Source organism: Heteronotia binoei, chromosome 5 (genome assembly GCF_032191835.1).
Source record: "Heteronotia binoei isolate CCM8104 ecotype False Entrance Well chromosome 5, APGP_CSIRO_Hbin_v1, whole genome shotgun sequence".
Taxonomy (NCBI): Eukaryota; Metazoa; Chordata; class Lepidosauria; order Squamata; family Gekkonidae; genus Heteronotia; species Heteronotia binoei.
The window spans coordinates 73,168,715-73,191,028 of NC_083227.1; the positions used below are offsets into that span (position 1 = coordinate 73,168,715).

The 22,314-nt window shown below is 42.6% G+C and overlaps 1 protein-coding gene across 2 annotated transcripts in view; it reads right to left on the reverse strand.

Annotated features, from left to right (window-relative positions):
- Nucleotides 1–22,314, reverse strand: part of LOC132572496 (protein SSUH2 homolog) — a 44,124-nt gene that overhangs the window by 17,638 nt on the left and 4,172 nt on the right. For both annotated transcript variants that reach the window (XM_060239609.1, XM_060239610.1), the window contains exons 3-5: nt 20,815–20,887; nt 5,488–5,617; nt 3,585–3,645 (exon numbers count right to left, since the gene is read on the reverse strand). In XM_060239609.1, coding sequence (XP_060095592.1) covers nt 3,585–3,645; nt 5,488–5,617; nt 20,815–20,887 — 264 coding nt within the window. The remainder of the gene's footprint in view (nt 1–3,584; nt 3,646–5,487; nt 5,618–20,814; nt 20,888–22,314) is intronic.

Sequence of the window (22,314 nt, forward strand, 5' to 3'; positions counted from 1 at the left end):
TGAACAAGCTACGGCAGCGGTCCTCAACCCCCAGGCTGGGGACCGCTACTGGACTGTGGCCTGTTTGAGATGGGCCATGCTACTGGACTGTGGCCTGCTTGAGATGGGCCTCACTGCCCATCCCCCCCCCCGCAGCCTTGCTACCCCCGTTTTCAACATTTTAAAATTGTGAAATTGGGGGAGGGGAGGAGGCGAGGCTGTGCCGACAGCAGCATTGAAGGAAGAAAACGGAGGGGGGGGGAGGCTGCATGGATAGAGGCGGCGATGGGAAAAAATGGGGGGAAGAGGCTGCAAGACTGCGTGGACAGTGAAGGAAAATGGAGGGGGGAGGCGGCGAGGCTGCGCGGACAGTGGCAGCAAAGGAGGAAACGAGGGAGAAAAATAGGGGGAGGAGGAAGTGGTGAGGCTGTGCGTGGAGGGGGGTAAAGGAGGGAGGAGGAAAATGGGAGGAGGAGGCTGTGAGGCTGCGCGGGGGGCAAAGGAGGGAACGCCACAGGGGGAGGCCGAATTGGGTGCCCCCTTGCAAGCCCTGGGACTGTGGTCGGCAGGCTGACCATGGGGCCGGTCCCTGGGGTGAAAAAGTTTGGGGACCACTGAGCTAAGGCACCTGCCCCTCTAGGACACCAGCCTGTTTTTTGTGAGAGCAAGATTTAGTTTTTAGACAATACTGGCCTAAGGGCTTAGTTGCAGAGACAATCCCACAGAAGCAGTTAGAAGTTTCAGATACTTATCAGGTAAAAAAGGTGTGGTAGCTGGTTAATTTAATTTAATTTGCAATTTATAGTGGCTTGGGGAGCATTACAAAATAAAGAAAATTTTGGGAGGAATCTCCCAGCACTCTTATTGGGTCAGAATTGTTCAGTCTGTGCAAGCCTGGGAAGCCTGCCAGAGGGTGGGGCCTGAGTGCAACTTTTTGCCTAATCTCTTGCTGAGTGTTCTGAGGGAGGCTAAGGCCTTGCCAAAGGGTGAAACTTTGCTTACACCTGGGATGTGTTTGAAGCCTGGTTGATTCACCACTGTCTGGAAAGAAGTTATTGTGGGTTGTTTTAGACAGGGTTTACCAATCAGATGAATAAATAGGAGTATTAGCATTATATAATATTTTGCTGCTCCTATGTGTTCTCTGTAAAGAAATTCTATTTTGTTTTATTTTGTTATTAAAAATATGTATGTGGGCATTACCCCTTTTAATTAAGTGGTGAAATTTAGGATTAGCACCCCTCAAATTTCATTTAGGAGGGAGGGTGTAGTGCCAGGGGGCACGTTTTTAAAGAAGACTTGAGCCATGTCAAGATGCCTCTCTTATTGGATGGCCACAAGGTGGAGCCACCAGCTGTAGGTAATTAGTTTGGAGGTTACAGGCTGGTGGCTAGAAAAAGGGAAACCTTTTTCCCTATGTTGGCTCTCTTGTCCAGGCAAGAAGCTCTGGTGGCCTGTTAGGGTCAGTTAGTAATTCTTGGAAACCCTAAAAGGTGTTTGTCTACTCCTGGTAAGAAACTTTGAAAGACTCAGTCTGATGGACTTTTACCTGTAACTTAGGTTAAGGTAATTGGCTATTATTTGTTATTTTGTATGTGCATGATGTTGGGGGTTTTACCTGCCCTACTGAATAAATGTTTCTTTATATTTTGTTTAAAGTGATTTCTGTGTCAGTGGCTTGCTTGGCAACAGTGCCGATTCAGCCTATTATAGACAAAATAGTTGCCAGCTTTGGGAGCTGGAAATTGGGGAGCCCTTGATGGGAAGATTAGGGTAGGCTGGGCTCTAATTAGTAAACACCTAGCCTGGTGGCAGCATATAGATAGTGCCCTGGCAATAAGCCTCAGGCTGCCCTCCCTAAAGGTGGTTCAGGGAACCCCTGGGCGCTACACCCTCCCTTTTCCCAAAAGGAAGAGTAGGGAGGAGGAGCCTCAGCCAGTAGGGAAGCTTGGCTCTATAGCTCTGCTGTGTTGTTTAAGTTTGCCAGGCTCAATCAATCACACTGCAGAGCTACTGAGCCAAGCCTCTCTTCTTTCTATTGGCTGAGGCTCCTCCCTCTCCTTGTCTCCTGGGGAAGGAAGGAAAGAGCAAAAGTTTCCTTGCCCATTGAGAGAGATATGAAGATAGCACTTTTAAGACTAGCAACATTTTATTGAAGGTATGAACTTTTTATTGAAGGTATGAGATAGAGTTTTGTTGGGCTGGTTATGCATACAACTGGATTCCCCTCCTCTTTTTCACTGTATTCATGCCCTCCAGTCTTTCTCAATAGGAAAGCATGTGCACTATTTAGAAGAGAAATAACAACAATCCAGGATCAGGCTGAGAGTGCGTGTCCAGTCCAGATTTACCCAGTCATTTTCCCTTGATTTTTCTTTCACATTTTGCTTTGATTGGGGATCTTGAACTTAGACTTCCTAGATGGTAGGGCTGATACTGACCACTGTATATACATGGCTGTCTCTCTGTTCTTGCACTGCCACATGGTAGTTATTTTTCTGGGGAAGACTATAGTTTTATAGACCAGCACGTAACCATCAGTCTTCGCATGTTCTTCACCAGCACATGAAGCAATTTATGTACAAAAGCTCACAATACTCAGCAGCTTCATGTTTTCCTCTGGGTCTTAGGCTCAAAGCACTGACCATGAGATCTCTGTAATGAATGTCAATAAATCAAAAGACTGTTTGCAACTTACAGATGTGCACACCTGAACAACACCTGAACAGCATATTCAAGATTGGTGCAGCACAGACGTTGTCTGCAATTTTTGATGCAATAATTCATAGCAAGAGGTAACATTTATCAGACTATAAAACAAAATATTGCAAGCGTGCTAATGTTTAAGCACATTTTATTTTAAGTTAAAATATATATTTAATTGTTTGTCTGTTCCCAGCCTTAAAAAGTTCATATGTCCACTATCTGGCATTACATTTTATGACACATGGCCTGGCCTGGCAAAGTTTCATTTTATGTCAAATCAGGCCCTCATAGCAAATGAGTTTGACAGCCATGGGCTATACATTTAAGGTGCACATCTTAAGAATGTGATACGTTAAGGTTCAGAGGTCAATCAAGGTTCAGAGCAGTATAATAAATTAACCATTTGTTGACCAGTCTGAGAACCTTGATTGATAGGGAGTTCAAATGAAATTCTGCAGCCCTTAAAAATAAAGCTTTCTGGCTTCTTCAGAGCCAATTTAGCCAATTATGATGTCCAGTGTAATATTTCACAGCCTAATCACACCAGGTAGCTGGGCTGTCACAAGCTTAGCAGACAGCTGTTCACTGGGCTCTGGCTCAGTTCAATTAATGGTTTGCCACATTTATGCCACTGTCAGAAGTTCTGTTTGCTGCTCTTTCCTTTTCCCCCTTTTTAATCAGTCACACTGAATTGCACAGAACTCAGAGCAATTTTACTTATACATACATCATTACAGAAAGTAACCTCTCCCAAATGGAAAAGGACTATTTGGATAATAGCATTTTTTATCATATAATCACAGTTTGCACTGAGTAAAATGAATAAAAAGACACAGGTAGAAGGGCAGACCTGCTCAATCATGGCATCACAAATTCTTATGAACCCTAAGCAGGTTTACCTGTAAAAGGTTTAGTCCTCCATTCCAAAGACCTAGATTCTGTGAACGTCTCCAAGCGATACTAGGAAATTAAACAGAAAACAGCACTGAATTCAGAAACATGTCAGAGAATCTATGAAAGTGCCGGCAAGAAATACAACTTCTATTGCATTATCTAACTTCTTATGAAGTGAAATGCCATTTGATCATATCATAGGATACAATGATCACAAAGTTAACATCAAAGAACATAAAAAGTACATCATATGAAATAATTCAAGTGTGATACATGCTAAAAAAACAATAGACAAATATTTTGTCCAATATTTGTGCAAGTATACAAAATATTTGAATTGTTGAAAAATAAATTCATAATGTTGGACCCTGTGATTCATCAGCATAAAGCAGATTTAAAAAACTGGAAGACATCGTTGCTTTGTGCTGACAGATCACAAGATCCAGCATTGTGGATTCATTTTTCAGCTTTACAAATATTTTGTATAGTAGCACATATATTACACATCAGTCTTCTTAACTGAACTAATAGTAGAATTTCATTTGAACCCCCTCTCAATCAAGATTCAGAGCAGTGTAATACATTAACCATTTGTTGACCAGTCTGAGGACCTTGATTGATAGGGAGTTGGAATGAAATTCTATAGTTGAGAGTGGCAGTTTGTTCACTTGAGTCAGTAAAGCAGAATGAAGGATCAACGAGGATCCTGAATTAGGCAAGTGGGACCAGTAGTCCTTCCCTTAGGGAAATAGCTCCTAGGGAAAGGGGGTGGTCCCTATAATGACTTTAATAAGGACTACTGGAACTTGTGTATGTGTTCCTGCCTTCACAAACTTAGTATTTTTGAGACAAAAAGTTTATGCCTGTTCATTTAAGCAGAGACTGCCAAGAGATCTTTCTCCACAGTTTTAAACATCACTTTGTATAACTTACTTGTGGCAAACACTCTATAGTTATATAAAGTTACCTCATTCCTATTGCCTGTTCACCTGCTAAGTTTAAAGCTAATATCTACCTGACCATTTCCCCATAAAAGTGAAATAAAGCAGTTTGTTTGCTTTCATAATCTGATGTAAAGTAATGAAGGATTTTTGTTGGTTCCTCATTTCCCGAGGTTGGGTCAGCAACCCCTACTCATTTAAACAACTGGGTGGGACAGACAGAGAAACAAAGAAGAAAGGAAAGAGAAAGAAAAAGGAAGTACCTCACTGGAGAAACTTTTGTGTGCAGGTTCCTACAGTGGGCCAAATGGTAGCTCTCTGGGTAATTTCAAATTTGGAGGCGGAAAGACTCACAGTCTCTATAGGAATTCGACTTACATATGTCTAGTAAATCAGTTTTGAACATAGAGATCCTAGCATATTTCTGGTTGACAGGACTAAGATGAACATTACATAGGCCCTAAGGAGAGCATCCCCTCCTCACACACTTTAGTATGGAATGTGGGAGGAAAAAACAGAACCAAAAATGAGAAGAACTAGAGCTAAAGAGGAACAGAAAGAAGCCATGAACAGTACAATGAACAAAATCTGCAAGAATTAAAATTAGGGTTTGTACAATGCTTCTAGGATGCTGAAAGCATCCTCAGGGATCTTTACCACAAGCCCATGTGTTCAACAAGTATGACTTCTACTATAGACCAGCAGGAGGTCTGTAGTGAGGGGTAAAAGCTCACTTAAAGTTTGTGACAGATGTAAGCTTGGGTCACTGAAGAATTTCCACAAACAGAAGGGGAATGATTGCCAATGTTACCACCCCCACCATCACTGTATAACTCCTTTTTAAAGCTGCTGTGATAACACATCAGACTACAATGCACAGCACCAAAAGACAATTTGTTCAGTACCTATAAACGTAGCCAATCAGTGCATAGTAAATTAGGGAACTAGAAGAGAATAAACTACTTACTCGATAAGTGTTGAAAGCCTGCAGATCTTCGAACACCATCTCTCTGGCCGGCGTGCTGCTGTAACAGCAGTGACTTGAAGCATACTCAAGAAAAGCTGCCCGGGCTTCACTTTCTGAAATGCAAGGAATGCTGTGGAAAAGGACCAGGGAGAAAGAGAATAAATATACAAGATAGTACAAAACTCTACTCTGAAGCCTTACAGGCAGTGCCAAATCACACTACTCAGTTGGCATGGTGTTGGAGCTACCCACGATTTACCCAAGAATACAATTCTGGACATGTCTGTCCAGAAATACAATCTATGCCTTACTCTACATGCACGCTACCATTGGTCAGCCTTATGTCATCAGCTCTATGATGACACGAAATATAAGAGCTGAAACCAGTCCTTCAGCTACTCCACCAAAAGCACAGACAACTCAGAGACTATATTTGCACTTCCATTGTGCACTTAGAATAGCTCTAAGCCAGGAGCCCCCAAACTTTTCAAGCCTGCAAGCCCCTTTGAAATTCTGTCACCACCCTGTGTGCACAGCCACAAAATGGCTGCTGCAGGAGACAAAGCCAGCCACCAAATGGTATCCACAGCTTACCTTAAATCACAAAGTTAAATTCCTTGGGCTGCTGTGGCAGCAGCTGCTACAGCAATGTTTTAAAAAATCTTTTTAGACAATCACATCTCTAGTCACCAATTAGAAGCCTTGCCAGGCAAACACCCAACTTGGTCCCACCCACTTTCTAAAATTGGTGTTGGTTGGCACCATGACACATACAAGCACTACACTGGGGAAACCTGCCCTCAGCACTGTGCCAGGAGCAGAGTGAAAAGATCTGTCATCATGCCTTGCAATCTTACAGAAAGGACACAAAATGAAGAAAAAAAGAATAAAACTCCAGTAGCACCTCAAAGACAAATTTGTGGTAGTTTATGATCTCCAGTTCAGGACAAGTCAGTCCAAGGGAATGATTAAGCAATCAGGATAATATTGATATGATGAGTGTAACAGAACTTGGGAGTAAGGGTATGATGATGACTGAGGGCTATGTATGGAGACTACGGGAAGCGGAGGTTACTGAAGAAGGAGACACATTATAGGTGTCTATGTGCAAGTGCACTAAGATAGATATGCTGGTGTGCTCTGCGTTCAGTGACAATTTAGATATAGTAGGTATTTCAGAAGCAGTAGTAGGTATCTCAATGGGGGAACTCTATGGGATACAGTCATTTCTGGGTATAAGCTCTATAGGCAGTACAGGGAGGGATGGGTTGAGGGAGATGTTGCATTGTACACCAAAGAGGGCACAGAATCAAATAAGTTAGAAAGCATCAAGGGAATTAGCTCCCCAACAGAAGTCATATGGAAAGAAATACTGGGTAATAGGAAGCAGAGAGTGAGTATAAATGGGCAGTCTTCGCAGTGGAGGACGGTAAGCAGTGGGGTGCCACAGGGCTCGGTACTGGGTCCCATGCTCTTTAACTTGTTCATAAATGATTTAGAGTTGGGAGTGAGCAGTGAAGTGGCCAAGTTTGCGGATGACACTAAATTGTTCAGGGTGGTGAGAACCAGAGAGGATTGTGAGGATTGTGAGGAACTCCAAAGGGATCTGTTGAGGCTGGGTGAGTGGGCGTCAACGTGGCAGATGCGGTTCAATGTGGCCAAGTGCAAAGTAATGCACATTGGGGCTAAGAATCCCAGCTACAAATACAAGTTGATGGGGTGTGAACTGGCAGAGACTGATCAAGAGAGAGATCTTGGGGTCATGATAGATAACTCACTGAAAGTGTCAAGACAGTGTGCGTTTGCAATAAAAAAGGCCAATGCCATGCTGGGAATTATTAGGAAGGGAATTGAAAACAAATCAGCCAGTATCATAATGCCCCTGTATAAATCGATGGTGCGGTCTCATTTGGAGTACTGTGTGCAGTTCTGGTCACCGCACCTCAAAAAGGATATTATAGCTTTAGAGAAGGTGCAGAGAAGGGCAACTAGAATGATTAAAGGGCTGGAGCACTTTCCCTATGAAGAAAGGTTGAAACGCTTGGGACTCTTTAGCTTGAAGAAACGTCGACTGCGGGGTGACATGATAGAGGTTTACAAGATAATGCATGGGATGGAGAAAGTAGAGAAAGAAGTACTTTTCTCCCTTTCTCACAATACAAGAACTCGTGGGCATTCGATGAAATTGCTGAGCAGACAGGTTAAAACGGATAAAAGGAACTACTTCTTCACCCAAAGGGTGATTAACATGTGGAATTCACTGCCACAGGAGGTGGTGGCGGCCACAAGTATAGCCACCTTCAAGAGGGGTTTAGATAAAAATATGGAGCACAGGTCCATCAGTGGCTATTAGCCACAGTGTATGTGTGTATATAACATTTTTTGCCACTGTGTGACACAGAGTGTTGGACTTGATGGGCCGTTGGCCTGATCCAACATGGCTTCTCTTATGTTCTTATGGGTCCTAAGGGTTACTTAAAAGTGGGGGGGGGGGTGCTATCACTCACCTGATCAAATTCTTGAGGCTGATCTTCAGATGGAGAAGGAAATAAGGGAGGTGACAAAAGTAGATGATGTTGTTATACTGGGATACTTCAACTACTCTCACATTGATTGGGTAAACATGTGCTCAAGTCATGCTGTAGCAGTGAGATTCCTAGATATCGCAAATGGCTGTGCACTGGAGCAACTGGTCACAGAGGCAACTAGAGGGTTGACGATCTTGGACTTGGTTCTGAGTGGGTCCCAAGACTTGCTGAGAGATGTAGAGACTGTTGCACTAATTGGGAACAGTAACCACAATGCTATTAAGTTCAGCATTCAGAGACGTCCGGGCTCCGTCATCTTGCCGGCAGATCGCTCTCCTGCAACACCTCTGATCCTGGCTGATGGAGGGGTGTCACAGAAGTAATACCCCCACAGGAAAACCCTGTTGGGGTTTTCTTTCAGCATGGGGCTTTTGCAATGGGACTAGGAGTCCACCGACAGTGGCTCCTATGTTCTTTGCACGTCCCGAGGCTCCACAGCCATGAAAGCTGGCATATTATCAGCAGAAAAAAATGAACACCCGATTGCTTTCTCACTTTCGCTTCTCTCAGTACGCCTTTGAAGTAGCGTCCTTCTACTCCTAATGTGGTAATTCTGCTTGACAAGTAAGTGACTTTTCACATCGCTGGCAATGGGTCATGTTTGCATAATAATGAGAGGCTGGCTCAAAAAGAGAGAGAAGTTTTTGAGCAATCTTAAATACTGATAATCATCGAAATTGGACTGAATACAAAGAATAAAAATGACCCGGATCATAATTGGACATATGTTAAAAAGACTGTGATTGGGCTGCAATATGATCTGAACGTAAACGAGATGTATTTTGGTGAGATCTGTCTCTGTCACCTATTTGCATTTGAAAGGAGTATATTTGAAATTACAGCTGGAGCTGTTGTGGAATGTGGATTTAGCAGAATCTTGAAGTTACTTTGCAACTGGGATTAAGAGAATGTTTTCAGAGAAAATGGCACTGCCTAGTGAATTGTTTTACAAAGAAGATATCTTATCTTTAATCAGTTCTTTGAAACAGGACCTTGTCTCACTAATGCAATTTATTAGAAGACAAATGGGTTCGCTTTTGCTGGAAGAAGGCGTAATTGCGAATCCACAGGAGATGAGTGCTAAAGAGATTTTGTTGCTGTCGGTGCAACCGGAATGTAAAAGTGATATACTCCAAAACAAACAAAAGAAAACCAAGATGGATCCCGGTGTCACAGCCGAAAATCAAGGCCTGAAGTTAAGATTCAGTGAAGTCATGTTGAGTGGGAAAAATGGCATTGAAGTCTTCATCTCACTGTTGGGGGGGGGGGGGGGGGGCAGATCACACTGAGAAAAGGCACACCCTGACCAGCTAATCATGATATGGAAAGCGTTTAGGAAGAAGGCTTTCAAATTTGGGGAGGAACGGTGGCTCAGTGGTAGAGCATCTGCTTGGTAAACAGAAGGTCCCAGGTTCAATCCCTGGCATCTCAAAAAAAGATGTGAAAAACCTCAGCTTGAGACCCTGGAGAGCCGCTGCCAGTCTGAGAAGACAGTACTGACTTTGATGGACCAAAGGTCTGATTCAGTATAAGGCAGCTTCATATGTCCATATGTTCCTTTTTCATGGAAGGTTGGATATGAAATCCTGATTAAGAAGCGATATTTGACTTTAAAAAGCAAAGTGTAAGGTCTGGACTGCATCAAGTGATTTGTCTTCAGTGTAATATGTACATAGAAAATGAAGCAATCTAGAAGTGTTTTTAAATTTTGGGAAGAAGGATTGATAAGTTTTGACTTTTCTTTTGTTCAATTTGTGGGTAACTAAGTGTGTAATTATTAATAATGAATAGATATGTGACTTAAAAAGAATAAGGGTGATTTTAAAGAAGGGGTTGGATTAACTGTTGAAAAGGTGGACAACACAACTGTTTTGCAATCTGGTAATTTATTTTTTAAAATGTTACTTTGGAGAAATTGTTTAGATTGAGATAGACAAATTATTAAGTTGTATTTTTGGTAATTTGTTAAAAGTATGAATTTTGTGTTTATTCTAATAAGGATTTTAATAAATTAATAATTGAATTTGTGTCTCTAATAGGGTTAAGTTAAACTAGACAAAAATGGTGTTGAGATGGTTTTGAAATTTCATCTTTTAACTTTATATACTTATGTGTGTTGAAGAAAAATGTTTAGATTCATATTGCTGGTATCAGTTTATTAAAAAAAATTCTCTTAGTAATGATAAAAAGGTTGGTGAAATATATGGAGATTTTAATATTTGCAGGTAGAATGATTTGGATTTTTTCTTAATGGGAGGTAGAACTATAATTGATATACATGTACTGCTTTCTGTTTTGTTTTTCTTCCCTACTCTGTAATTGCCCCTCCCCTCTTTTATGTATTCTTGGCATTGCTTTTTTCTTTGTAGTTAAAACCAATAAAAAATATAAAATTAAAAATTAAAAAAAATAAATTCAGCATGCAGGTATATAGAAAGTTACCCCTACAGAACTACCACATTCGATTTCAAAAGAAGGAACATTACAAACATAAGGTGAATAGTAAAAAGGAAGCTGTAGGGGAAACGTAAGAGAGTCAGATCCCTAGAGGATGCTTGGAAGCTATTTAAAACTACACCAATTGCAGTCCAAATAGAAAGCATTCCACAGACTAAGAAAAGTACTACCAAGTCTAAAAGTGTGATGGTAAATGTAAGGAGATGCTTGCTGGGACAAAAAAAAATTCCAACTTCAAGTATAGACTAATGGGATTTGAACTTGCTGCGACTGAGAGGAAAAAAGATCTTGGGGTTGTAGTGGATAGCTCAATGAAAGTGTCAATGCAGCATGCTGCAATAGTGAAAAAGGCAAAGTCTATGCTAGGGATTGTTAGGAAAGAGACTGAGAATAAAACAGCCAATATTACCCTTGCTGGATGAGGAGAATGCTGTAGACATTGCTTATCTTGATCTCAGTAAGGCTTTGGATTAGGTTCCGCATATTATTCTTGTTGATTAGCTGGTAAAATGTGGTTTGGATCCTGTTACCATAAGGTGGCTCTGTTGTGACCATGGGACACTTCCTGTCTCTTAGGGGTACCCCACTAGAGCCAAGGGGACCTCAAACTCAGTATACCAAAATGGATGCTTGTCAGAATACAGGCCAAGCGAAAACACTTCTTTCTCTCCCTCTCTGTGTAAGAGCACAGAAACATGCTGCAGCCTGGTTCTGATTGCAACAGAGGCAGTTTCCTGGTCTACTTACTCTCCCCCTTTCAGATGTGTGACTAGATTATGAATTCCACTGGTAAGTAACATCCTGTCTCTGTCTTTGGCCATCTGATTAGGTTGGCACCTTCCTGACTCATGCTGTAACTCAGAGGTGGCCAACGGTAGCTCTCCAGATGTTTTTTGCCTACAACTCCCATCAGCCCCAGCCAGCATGGCCAATGGCTGAGGCTGATGGGAGTTGTAGGCAAAAAACATCTGGAGAGCTACCGTTGGCCATCCCTGCTGTGACTCAAGCCTTGTCTCATCTACTGCTTTGGCAATGTCTGACACCTGGATTTCTGCTGCTATCTGCTATGCTTACCTCTTTTCAGGGTATCACCCTAAATTAATTTACCTCTCAAAATTACACCCTGTGGCATTTTCACCCAGCTGGGTAAACATTACTAAGTCAACCCTGTCATTGTACCCACCTGGAGATCCGTTAATTAATCTCATCAACGACCATCCTGGTCGCCATATTGACAGGAGGGTCTCCACCCTTCCAAACCCCTATATAAACTAGGTCTAAACCTCACTATGGTGTGCATTTTGTAAGGCATCTTCATACAGTTTGTGCCCCCCGTTACCCTTTGTAATGGGATCTACTGGCCATGTCATGCTGGTCATGCATGCTCTCCTCTTATGTCTCCTTTGCTACACAGACGTTCACTCTTCAGGAGAGGTAGTATGGCCCTGTGTGTCTCCCATCATTCTCTGCTATTCCTCACCCCTTTATTTCTTAGGTCTTGTGTGTGTGCCTATATCTCAGCTTGACTTCGCGAACGAAGATTCAAGAAGGGTGCAGTAGTCCACGTCTGCTGCAGGTTCGCTGGTGGCTGACAAGACCAATGCGGGACAGGCAGATCCGGCCACAGTGGCTGCAGGGAAAAGTCTGATTTGGGGTTGATGCTGTAGCAGTGCGATTCTTCCTCAATCTCCTTTTGTCCTATATAATTTTGTACCTATATAATTTATGTGTAAAGAGAGTGATTGTATCACAACACCTACATTATTTAAAGTAAACATTTTAAACTTGCACTTATGTGTGGAGTCATTTCTTAAGCACCCGACCTTCATATTATCGGTTAAAGATCCCAGCTCATTAAAAGCTCTATTTGTGTATTCCTGCTAATTTTCCCATCTAAAAAGGAGACCGAAGCAATTCCAGTAACGCTGTAACTAGTTGACAGATCACACCCCAAGAGTGTTTGTGAATGGTTCTTCATTCTCTTGGAGAGGAGTGACAAGTGGAGCACCTCAGGGATCTGTCCTGGGACCTGTTTTGTTCAGCATCTTTATAGATGTTTTGGATGAAGGCATAGAGGGAATGTTTATTAAATTTGCAGATGATACTAAATTGAGAGGGGTTGCAAATACAGTAGAAAACAGAGACAAGATACAGGATGAACTTTACAGGCTGAAAAGCTGGGCTAAAATAAATAAAATGAATTTTAACCAGGTTAAATGTAAAGTTCTGCATTTAGGTAGAAAAAAATCAAATGCATCATTATAGGATGGGGAAAACTTGCTTTGGCAGTAGTATATGCAAAAATAATCTAGGGGTCTTAGTGGACTGTACACTGAACATGAGTCAGCAGTGTGATGCTGTAGCTAAAAAGGCAAATTCGATTTTGGGCTGTGTCCAGATTACACAAAGTGATGGTATCCCTTTACTCTGCTCTGGTTAGACTTCATCTAGAGTATTGTGTTCAGTTTGGGGCACAACAGTTTAAGAAGGATATAGATAAACTGGAACATGCCCAGAAGAGAGCAACAAAGATGGTGAGGGATCTGGAGACCAAATCCTATGAGGAAAGGTTGAAGGAGCTGGGTATGTTTAGCCTGGAGAGGAGATGATGGAGAGGTGATATGATCACCACCTTCAAGTATTCAAAAAGCTGTCATATAGAGCAAGAGTGGCCAATGGTAGCTCTCCAGATGTTTTTTGCCTACAACTCCCATCAGCCTCAGCCATCAGCCATGCTGGCTGGGGCTGATGGGAGTTGTAGGCAAAAACATCTGGAGAGCTACCGTTGGCTACCCCTGATATAGAGGATAGTGCAGAATTGTTTTCTGTTGGACCAGAGCCATTGGGGTGAAATTACTCATCCAAATCTTTTAAAACCTAACCAGAGTTATAGATATGATGACCTGTTGGGAAAAGACAACCAACTGAAAACTGGAGAGGAGTTGGAAAACATGGGCATTAAAATGAATTGGTAGTTGAGAATGCAAGTCGAATCTAGGTACGTCAAAGACAAGATGATAGGCTTTAATACAGAATACCCATTTGATAAAAATTTTCCTAGGCCCTCAAGAAAAGCTAATCTTATGCATACCTACTACAGATGAAGATGCAAGATGAAGTTGTAAAAGATTGTATGGTCCAATGGGTGAAAAATTTGGGTCATAATATTACATTAGAAGAATGGGAGTAATTGTGGAAGTTCAATATTAAATTAACCAGGTCAGTAACTTTTAAAGAAATACTGTATAAGATGTTTTACAGATGGTACATGACTCCACAGAAATTGTGTATACTAATATGTCTAACAAATGTTGGAAATGTGTTAAACAGGTGGCTTCTTTTTATCGTATGTGGTGGACATGTGAGATGATGGACTACTGGAAAATGGTTCATGAATTATTACAGAAGATTATGAAGACACAGATTCAATTCAAACCAGAACTATTTTTTTAAATATATTTCCTGACGACTATTCCAAAAATGAGACATTTGTTGGCGTATTTCAATACAGTAGCCAGGATTCTCTTGGCACAGAGATGGAAATCTCAGGAAATCCCCACAAGAATGGACTTGGTGGGAAAAATTCTGGAAACAGCAGAGCTGGACTTTTTATCCCAGCAGTTGGCTGGGAAATCTAAGGAAGAAGCAAGAAAATATTGGAACTTCCTGACGCAGTGATTCCTTAGTGGAACATGCTTCCTCAGGAGGTGGTGGGCTCTCCTTCCATGGTGGTTTTTAAACAGAGGCTAGTTAGCCATCTGACAGCAATGCTGATTCTGTGAATTAGGCAGATTACGAAAAGGACGGCAGGAAGGATTGCATCAGTGCTTAGTTCTTGTGGCCTCTTCTAACACGATGCTGACTGACACTTTGGGGTTAGTCAGAAATTTTTCTACGGGCCAGATTGGCAAGGGATCCTGGAGGTTTTTTGCCATCTTCTGGGCATGGAGAAGGGGTCTCTCAGGATGTAAGGGTGTGGGGGAGGTATTTGTGAATTTCCTGCATTGTGCAGGGGGTTGGACCAGATGACCCTGGAGGTCCTTTCCAGCTCTATAACTCTATAACTCTTTGTATAATCTATGATGGAGCCTTATTGGAATACTATGTATAGTTCTAGCCTCACCATATCTCAAAAAGGACATTGCAGGGCTAGAAAACTTACAGAGGAAAGGCTAAAGAGTCTGGCACATTTTCAGTTTAGAAATGAGATAACTAAAGCGGGAATATGATAAGAAGTTTATAAAACTATCCATAGGGTCAAGAAATCTGACAAAGAGAATATTTTCTCCCTCTCCCAAAATGCTAGAACTTGCGGGTCAGTGAAGCTGATGGGGAGTAGATTCAGTACAGAAAAAACGAAATACTTTTTTACACAGAAAGTGATTAAAATGTGGAATTCACTGCCAGAAGATGTAGTGATGGCCATAGGAATAAACTGCTTTAAAAGGGACTACTAACTATAGAGACTGAGAGGAACTTCCACATTCTGAGGCACTAAGCCTCTGAATCCCAGAGCTAGGAATAAAAGGGAACACAGGCTGTGGCAAATAAAATGCAAGTCTGTAATCAAGCAGGCAAAGGGTGTTTTTACGTTCAGTTTGATCCAGAGTTTTAGAGTCTTCAAATCGCCTGCCACCATTCCGCTTTAATTATTTTCCTTTTACATTTGTGGACTTACTCTGCTCATTTTGCATAGCCAAACTTTTATATTGCCTGCTGAAAGCATTTCAATGGGGGGGCGGGGTGTCTCTAATCAGAGGGCAGCCAGAATATCAGTGCTTAGTTAAATGTATACGATTGCTTGGAAATCATGTCAACACTGCAAAAACAATACAAATTTAAATTACAAGATGAGACAAGCAATGATATGTAAAAATTTCAAGTGCTGTCAGTTCTCATGCAAATTACTGCATCTTGTGGCTTTTGGAGGAGTCTTTTAAAATGCATGACAACTTCTACAAGTTTGAAACGCCTGTAAAGAAATGACCGGATCAAAACTAGTTTCAAGAAAAACGTTGCAGCAGCAGCAGCACCAGAACCCATCTCACTGAAACAAATGTAGATGCTTCGGGCAGCAACGATGCAAAACAGTTGTGAGAACTTTAGGTAATGTAAAAGGTGAGTTTCCAATGTGGTGATAGAGTGTCACAAACTGTCAGTGTAAAAACACCCAAAGAGGGAATATGAAGAGCATATTTCAAAAAACATAAAGACCAACAATAAAAATTTCATCAAATACATTAGAAGTAGAAAATCAGCCAGGGAGGCAGTGCAGCCCTTGAATAAGCAAGGGGTAAAAGGACTACTAAAGGATGATAGGGAAATGGCTGAGAAACTGAATGCATTTTTTGCCTCATCTGTGGAAGATGAGAAGTGTTTGCCCACTCCAGAACCACTGATTTCAGTAGGGGTGTTGAAAGACCTGAGTCAGAATGAGATGACAAAAGAGGAGGTCCTACAACTGATAGACAATTTAAAAACTGATATGTCACTAATCCCAGATAGCATACATCCAAGAGTTCTGAAAGAACTCAAAGGTGAAATTGTGGATCCCCTGACAAAAATATGTAATCTTTCATAAAAATCTGCCTTCATTTCTGAGGACTGAAAGGTAGCTAATGGCATCCCCATCTTTAAAAAGGGTTCCAGAGGAGATCTGGGAAATTACAGGCCAGTCAGTCTAACATCAATACTGGGAAAGTTGGTGGATACCATTATTAAAGAGAGAATTAGTAGGCATATTGATGAACAAACTATTGGGGAAGACTCAGCATGCGTTCTGCAAGGGAAGATCTTGTCTCGCTAACCTGTTAGAGTTCTTTGAGGGGGTGAACAAACACGAGGCCAAACAGATGCTTCCTCATCAAAAGCTCCTAAGTAAGCTCAATAGTCATGGGATAAAAGGACAAGTCCTCACATGGATCAAAAACTGGCTAATTAATAGGAAACAGAGGATGGGTATAAATGGGCAATTTTCACAGTGGAGGGTGGTAAGCAGTGGGGTACAGCAGGGCTCAGTACTGTGTCTGATGCTTTTTAACTTGTTCATTAATGATTTGAAATTTGGAGTAAGCAGTGAAGTGGCTAAGTTTGTGGATGACATTAAATTGTTCAGGGTGGTAAGAACCAAACAGGATTCTGAGGCACTACAAAGGGCTCTGTCGAGGCTGGGTGAGTGGGCATTAATGTGGCAAATGAGATCCAGCATTGCCAAGTGCAAAGTAATGCACATTGGGGCAAAAAAATCCTAACTAATAATCCAAATTGATGGGGTGTGAACTGGCAGAGACTGACCAAGAGAGAGATTTTGGGGTCATGGTAGAAAAATGAAAATGTCAAGACAGTTGCAACTGCAATAAAAAATGCCAATGCTATGCTGGGAATTATTAGGCTGAGTGGGCTGAAGTTGAATCCAGCGAAGACAGAGGTCCTTTGTGTAGGTCGTTGCGCTCTGGGAAGGGAAATAGCTCTCCCGGCCTTCGACGGTGCGCCACTGAAAGCAGTGCGCCAGGTAAAGAGCCTGGGTGTTTTACTGGAGCCTTCATTATCGATGGAGGCCCAGATAGCAGCCACTGCCAAGTCAGCATTCTTCCATCTGAGGCGGGCAAGGCAGTTGGCCCCTTTCCTTGAGCGCTGGGACCTCGCAACAGTGATCCATGCAACGGTCACCTCAAGATTAGACTACTGTAATGCCCTCTACTTGGGGCTACCTTTGTGCTGGACCCGGAAGCTGCAGCTAGTGCAGAACGCGGCGGGCAGGCTGTTGTTGGGACTCCCGGAGTGGGAATATATACGGCCGGGGCTACGTGGACTGCACTGGCTGCCGATCATATACCGGGTCTGGTACAAAGTGTTGGTCATTACCTTTAAAGCCTTATATGGCCGAGGACCCGCCTACCTGAGAGACCGTCTTTCCCCATATGAACCCCAGAGAGCACTGAGGTCAGCCGGGAAAAATCTAATGACTATCCCTGGGCCGAAAGAGATCAAATTACAGAACACCAGACCACGGGCCTTTTCAACCGCGGCCCCTGCCCTATGGAACCAGCTCCCTGAGGAGGTGCGGGCCCTGCGGAACCTTGACCAGTTCCGCAGGGCCTGCAAGACTACCCTCTTTAAACTTGCATATTCGGACTGCTGAAGAAGGCTGTTAATTAAGGATCTTATTCTAAAAGACTTATACCGCTGTGTAAATTGTATAGAATGTATAAACTGACAGAACTAGCGTCAAACACCATCGGCACTGTCAGACTAAGTTATTTTAATTGTATTGATTGGTTTTTAATGCTGTTAAACCTAAAGTTTTATATTGTTAAATTTAAATGTTTTATTTATTATTGTATGTTTTATGAAATGTTGTTAGCCGCCCTGAGCCTGCCTAGGTGGGGAGGGCGGGATACAAATAAAATTTATTATTATTATTATTATTATTATAGGAAGGAAATTGAAAACAAATCAGGCAATACCATAATGTCCCTGTATAACCTGATTGTGTGGCCTCATTTGAAGTACTGTGTACAATTCTGGTCACTACACCTCAAAAACATATTATAGCATTGGAAAAAGTCCAGAAAAGGGCAACTAGAATGATCAAAGGGTTGGAACACTTTCCCTATGAAGAAAGGTTAAAGTTTGTTGTAGTGGTTAAGTACGTGGATTCTTATCTGGGAGAATCGGGTTTGATTCCCCACTCCTCCACTTGCATATGCTGGAATGGCCTTGAGTCAGTCATAGCTATCTCAGAGCTGTCCCTGAAAGGGCAGCTTCTGTGAGAGCTCTCTCAGCCCGACCCACCTCTCAGGGTGTCTGTTGTTGGCGGGGGGGAGGTAAAAGAAATTGTAAGCAGCTCTGAGATTCAGAGTATAGGGCAGGGTAAAAATCCAGTATCATCTTCTTTTAAAATGCTTGGGGCTCTTTAGCTTGGAGAAATGTTGACTGAGGGGTGACATGATCAAGGTTTACAAGATTATGCATGGGATAGAGAAGGAAGAGAAAGAAGTACTTTTCTTCCTTTCTCACAATACAAGAACTCTTGGACACTCAATGAAATTGCTGAGCAGTCAGGTAAGAACTGATAAAGGAAGTACTTCTTCACCCAAAGGGGGATTAACACATGGAATTCACTGCCACAGGAAGTGGTGGCAGCTACAAGCATAGACAACTTCAGAGGAATTGGATAAACATATGGAGCAGAGGTCCACCATTGATATTAGCCACAGCGTATTGCTGGAACTCTCTGTCTGGGGTAGGGATGCTCTGTATTCTTGGTGTTTGGGGGAAGGGGCAACAGTGACAGGACTTCTAGCATCCTGGCCCCACTGATGGACCTCCTGATGGCACCTGTTGTTGTTGTTTTGGCCACTGTGTGACACAGAGTGTTGAACTGGATGGGACATTGGCCTGATCCAACATGGCTTCTCTTATGTTCTTATGTAGGAAGCAACATCAGGAGAAAGTCTTGGTCTCTATGCCATGTGTTGGCCCTTCAGAGGAACTGGTTGGTCACTGTGTGAGACAGGATGATGGACCTTTTAGTCTGATCCAATAGAGCTCTTCTTATATTCTTAACCCATCACCACAAGCCATTACCACTGTCACTCATTCTTTTCCACTGTTCCATGTTGAGTGAAGTGCCTAACATTACAGTACTTTCTGGGACTACATCCTATCACAATATTTAGTTTCTGTTTCTTTAGGAAATGTACCATATTTTTCGCACCATAAGGCGCTCCGGAGGATAGGACGCACCTTCCTCCTGGGGGGCGATCCGCTGCCTCTGCCTCCGATCCGGCGCTTCCCCCGCGCCTGCCGGCCTGGCTCCATCTTCTTCAGGCAAGCGCTGGGATCGCTCCACGTGGCCCCACTGCAAACCCAGCACTTTGCAAGCGCCGGCTGCGGAGGGGGCAGCGTGCTTCCTCCTTGCCTGTGTGCCTAGCTTCAGCTGTGATGTTTAAAGCAAGCGCTGGGATCACTCCCTCCGCCCTCCGATCCCAGCACTTGCTTTAAACATCACAGCTGAAGCCAGGCACAAAGGCAAGGAGGAAGCACCCGCCCCCTCCGCAAACCCAGCGCTTTGCGAGCGCCAGCTGTGGAGAGGGCAGCGTGCTTCCTCCTTGCCTGTGTGCCTAGCTTCAGCTGTGATGTTTAAAGCAAGCGGTGGGATCGGAGGGAGGAGGGAGTGATCCCAGCGCTTGCTTAAACATCACAGCTGAAGCTAGGCACACAGGCAAGGAGGAAGCATGCTGCCCCCTCCGCAGCCGGTGCTTGTGAAGCACTGGGTTTGCGGTGGGGCCATGTGGAGCGATCCCAGCGCTTGCCTGAAGAAGATGGAGCCAGGCAGGCAGGCGCGGGGGAAGCGCCGGATCGGAGGAAGACGCAGCAGATCGCACCCCCCCGGAAGGTACGTACCTTTGGACCATAAGACGCACACACTTTCCCCCCTCACTTTTTTTTTGGGGGGGGGAGTGCGTCTTATGGTCCGAAAAATACGGTATATACCACCTTTCTACAAAAATGAACTCAGCAGCTTGGAAAAGCCATACATACAGTGAAATTAAAACCATAAAATCACAACAGTAAAAAGAGATAAATGCTCTAGTAGCTACAGACATTATTGCACAATGGTTTTAAAAAGAATTCAGAGAGGCAGACTGAAAACTTCAAGACAGCATAAAATGACAAGAAACAGCACAAGACAGAATGGGATATACCATATGACAAACATACAAAACATATTAGGGACACTATAAAATCATTTGTATTACAGGAAGCACTTAAAGATATATAAAGTTAAACCAGTGACCAAGATAAATTCAAAAGCACCCCAGACTGCATCTGTTGTTTTTGGGACAATATAGTCTGGTTTGGGATGCAGAATGGTGTGTTACAAACCAATCTCATTATATCTTGGAAGCTTAAGCAAGGCCAGTATTTAGATAGGAAACTGCTAAGGAAGACTCTGCAGAAGGCAATGGCAAGCCACCTCTGCTTCTCACTTGCCTTGAAAACCTCTTCCTGGGGTCATCATAAGTTGGTTGTGACTTGATGGCACTTATTTATTGTCTTGTACAGAGCAGGTTGCAGACTGGAAATAAAATCAGCTAAGCAATAAGGAACTCTTATCTGAGTTCATTTCTTTCATGCCCTGTTTTTCATGACTTCTTCCTACCAAAGTATTTTGTTCTTCTTCCCCAGAAAGCGGCCACATTACACTTTGCAATACACAAGCCCAAAGTCAAGAAGACTGCACACAGCACATTTAAAAGAACCAGGTCCACCTTACTTCCAGTTTCTCTGCACTGGCTGACCTCCAGAATCAGGAACTGGATAAGGCGGAGGGCGTATATATCCACATCCTGCAAAGGAACAAAGGAATAAAAAGTTGATATTCAGAATATCAGTTGTAAGAATTATGTACAAGAGAAGTCACATTCTTGAAAGCTCTCCAATAACAACACAAAAGCAATACTACACAGGTAGCTTCCATGTGGATATTCTGTTCAGCTTTGGATCTTAAAGCAGAACCAGTTCTTCACAGTAGCTGCATGATGTAAGCTGTTTTCATATGATTTTTTTTTGCTCATTTTGGGGTTTGAACTACAACACTTTATTTTAAAGCTTCTATACACTTTCATTTCCCCTCCACTTTCCTTCTGCAATTTCTCTGTGCATTTTCAAACTGCCTTTGATTCAGTGTTCCATTCTGTACAACTGGATTGCTTTAGCCTTTCATCTGAAAGGTGTGTCCTGCTTCAAAAGGCACTGCCAACATTTTTGCCAACATCTGTTGGGGCAGCTCCTGTTCCTGGCTTTTTAAAATTATTGAATATTAATTTGTCAATATAATTATGCCTATACCAATATAATTTTTGCATTTGTTTAAAGATTTATGTGATATTCTTTATGTATTAGTATGCATTTCTGAACAGCATATGTTATAATATGCAATTCAGACATGTAATAAAAGTCCATCAAAGAAGCCACTGCAGAGAAGCCAACCAACAATGGACAGTCCCTCTGGCAAGGCAGGGAGCATTCTTAAATTTGACTTATCACAAAAAATGTTGTGTCGTGTGTAAAGAAAGAAGACGACCATATACTTCACCTTTCTCTCTGAATCAGAGCAGCTTATAATCTCCTTTATCTTCTTCCCCCACAACAGACACCCTGTGAGGTAGGTGAGGCTGACAGAGCTTTCCCAGAAGTTGCCCTTTCAAGGACAACTCCTACGAGAGCTATGGCTGACCCAAGGCCACTCAGGAAGCTGCAAGTGGAGGTGTGGGGAATCAAACCTGGTTCTCCAGATAAGAGTCCATGCACTTAACCACTACACCAAACTGCTCTTACTGGATGTGGAAACACTGGAGTGAGGGATGCTATATAAAAGCTCCATTTCCATTATGCTTCTGGAATGTGAAGGGCCTGAATTCTGAACCTCCTGGACACACCGGCATCATTTTGCTGCCACTGTACCCTCATGGCTATCACCCTCCAACCACCAGAGGGCTTTTTGCAACTTTATTTTTCATCTATAATTATTATATTGCAATATATACTGCAACATAGCAACTACTGACTTTTTAAAAAAGCTAGCAAAAGGTTCTCTGATGGCACAGAGGGTGGGAGAGAAACAGCAAGGAAAGTGCAAAGAATCCTCCTGTGTGGATGTGCCATTGCTGCTGCAAACACCTTTGCATTCACAGCAGCAACAACTGCATAACAGGGGTATTATCACCATGTGGAAGCAATTACAGCAAACTGATCGGTATTATACATTCTGTTT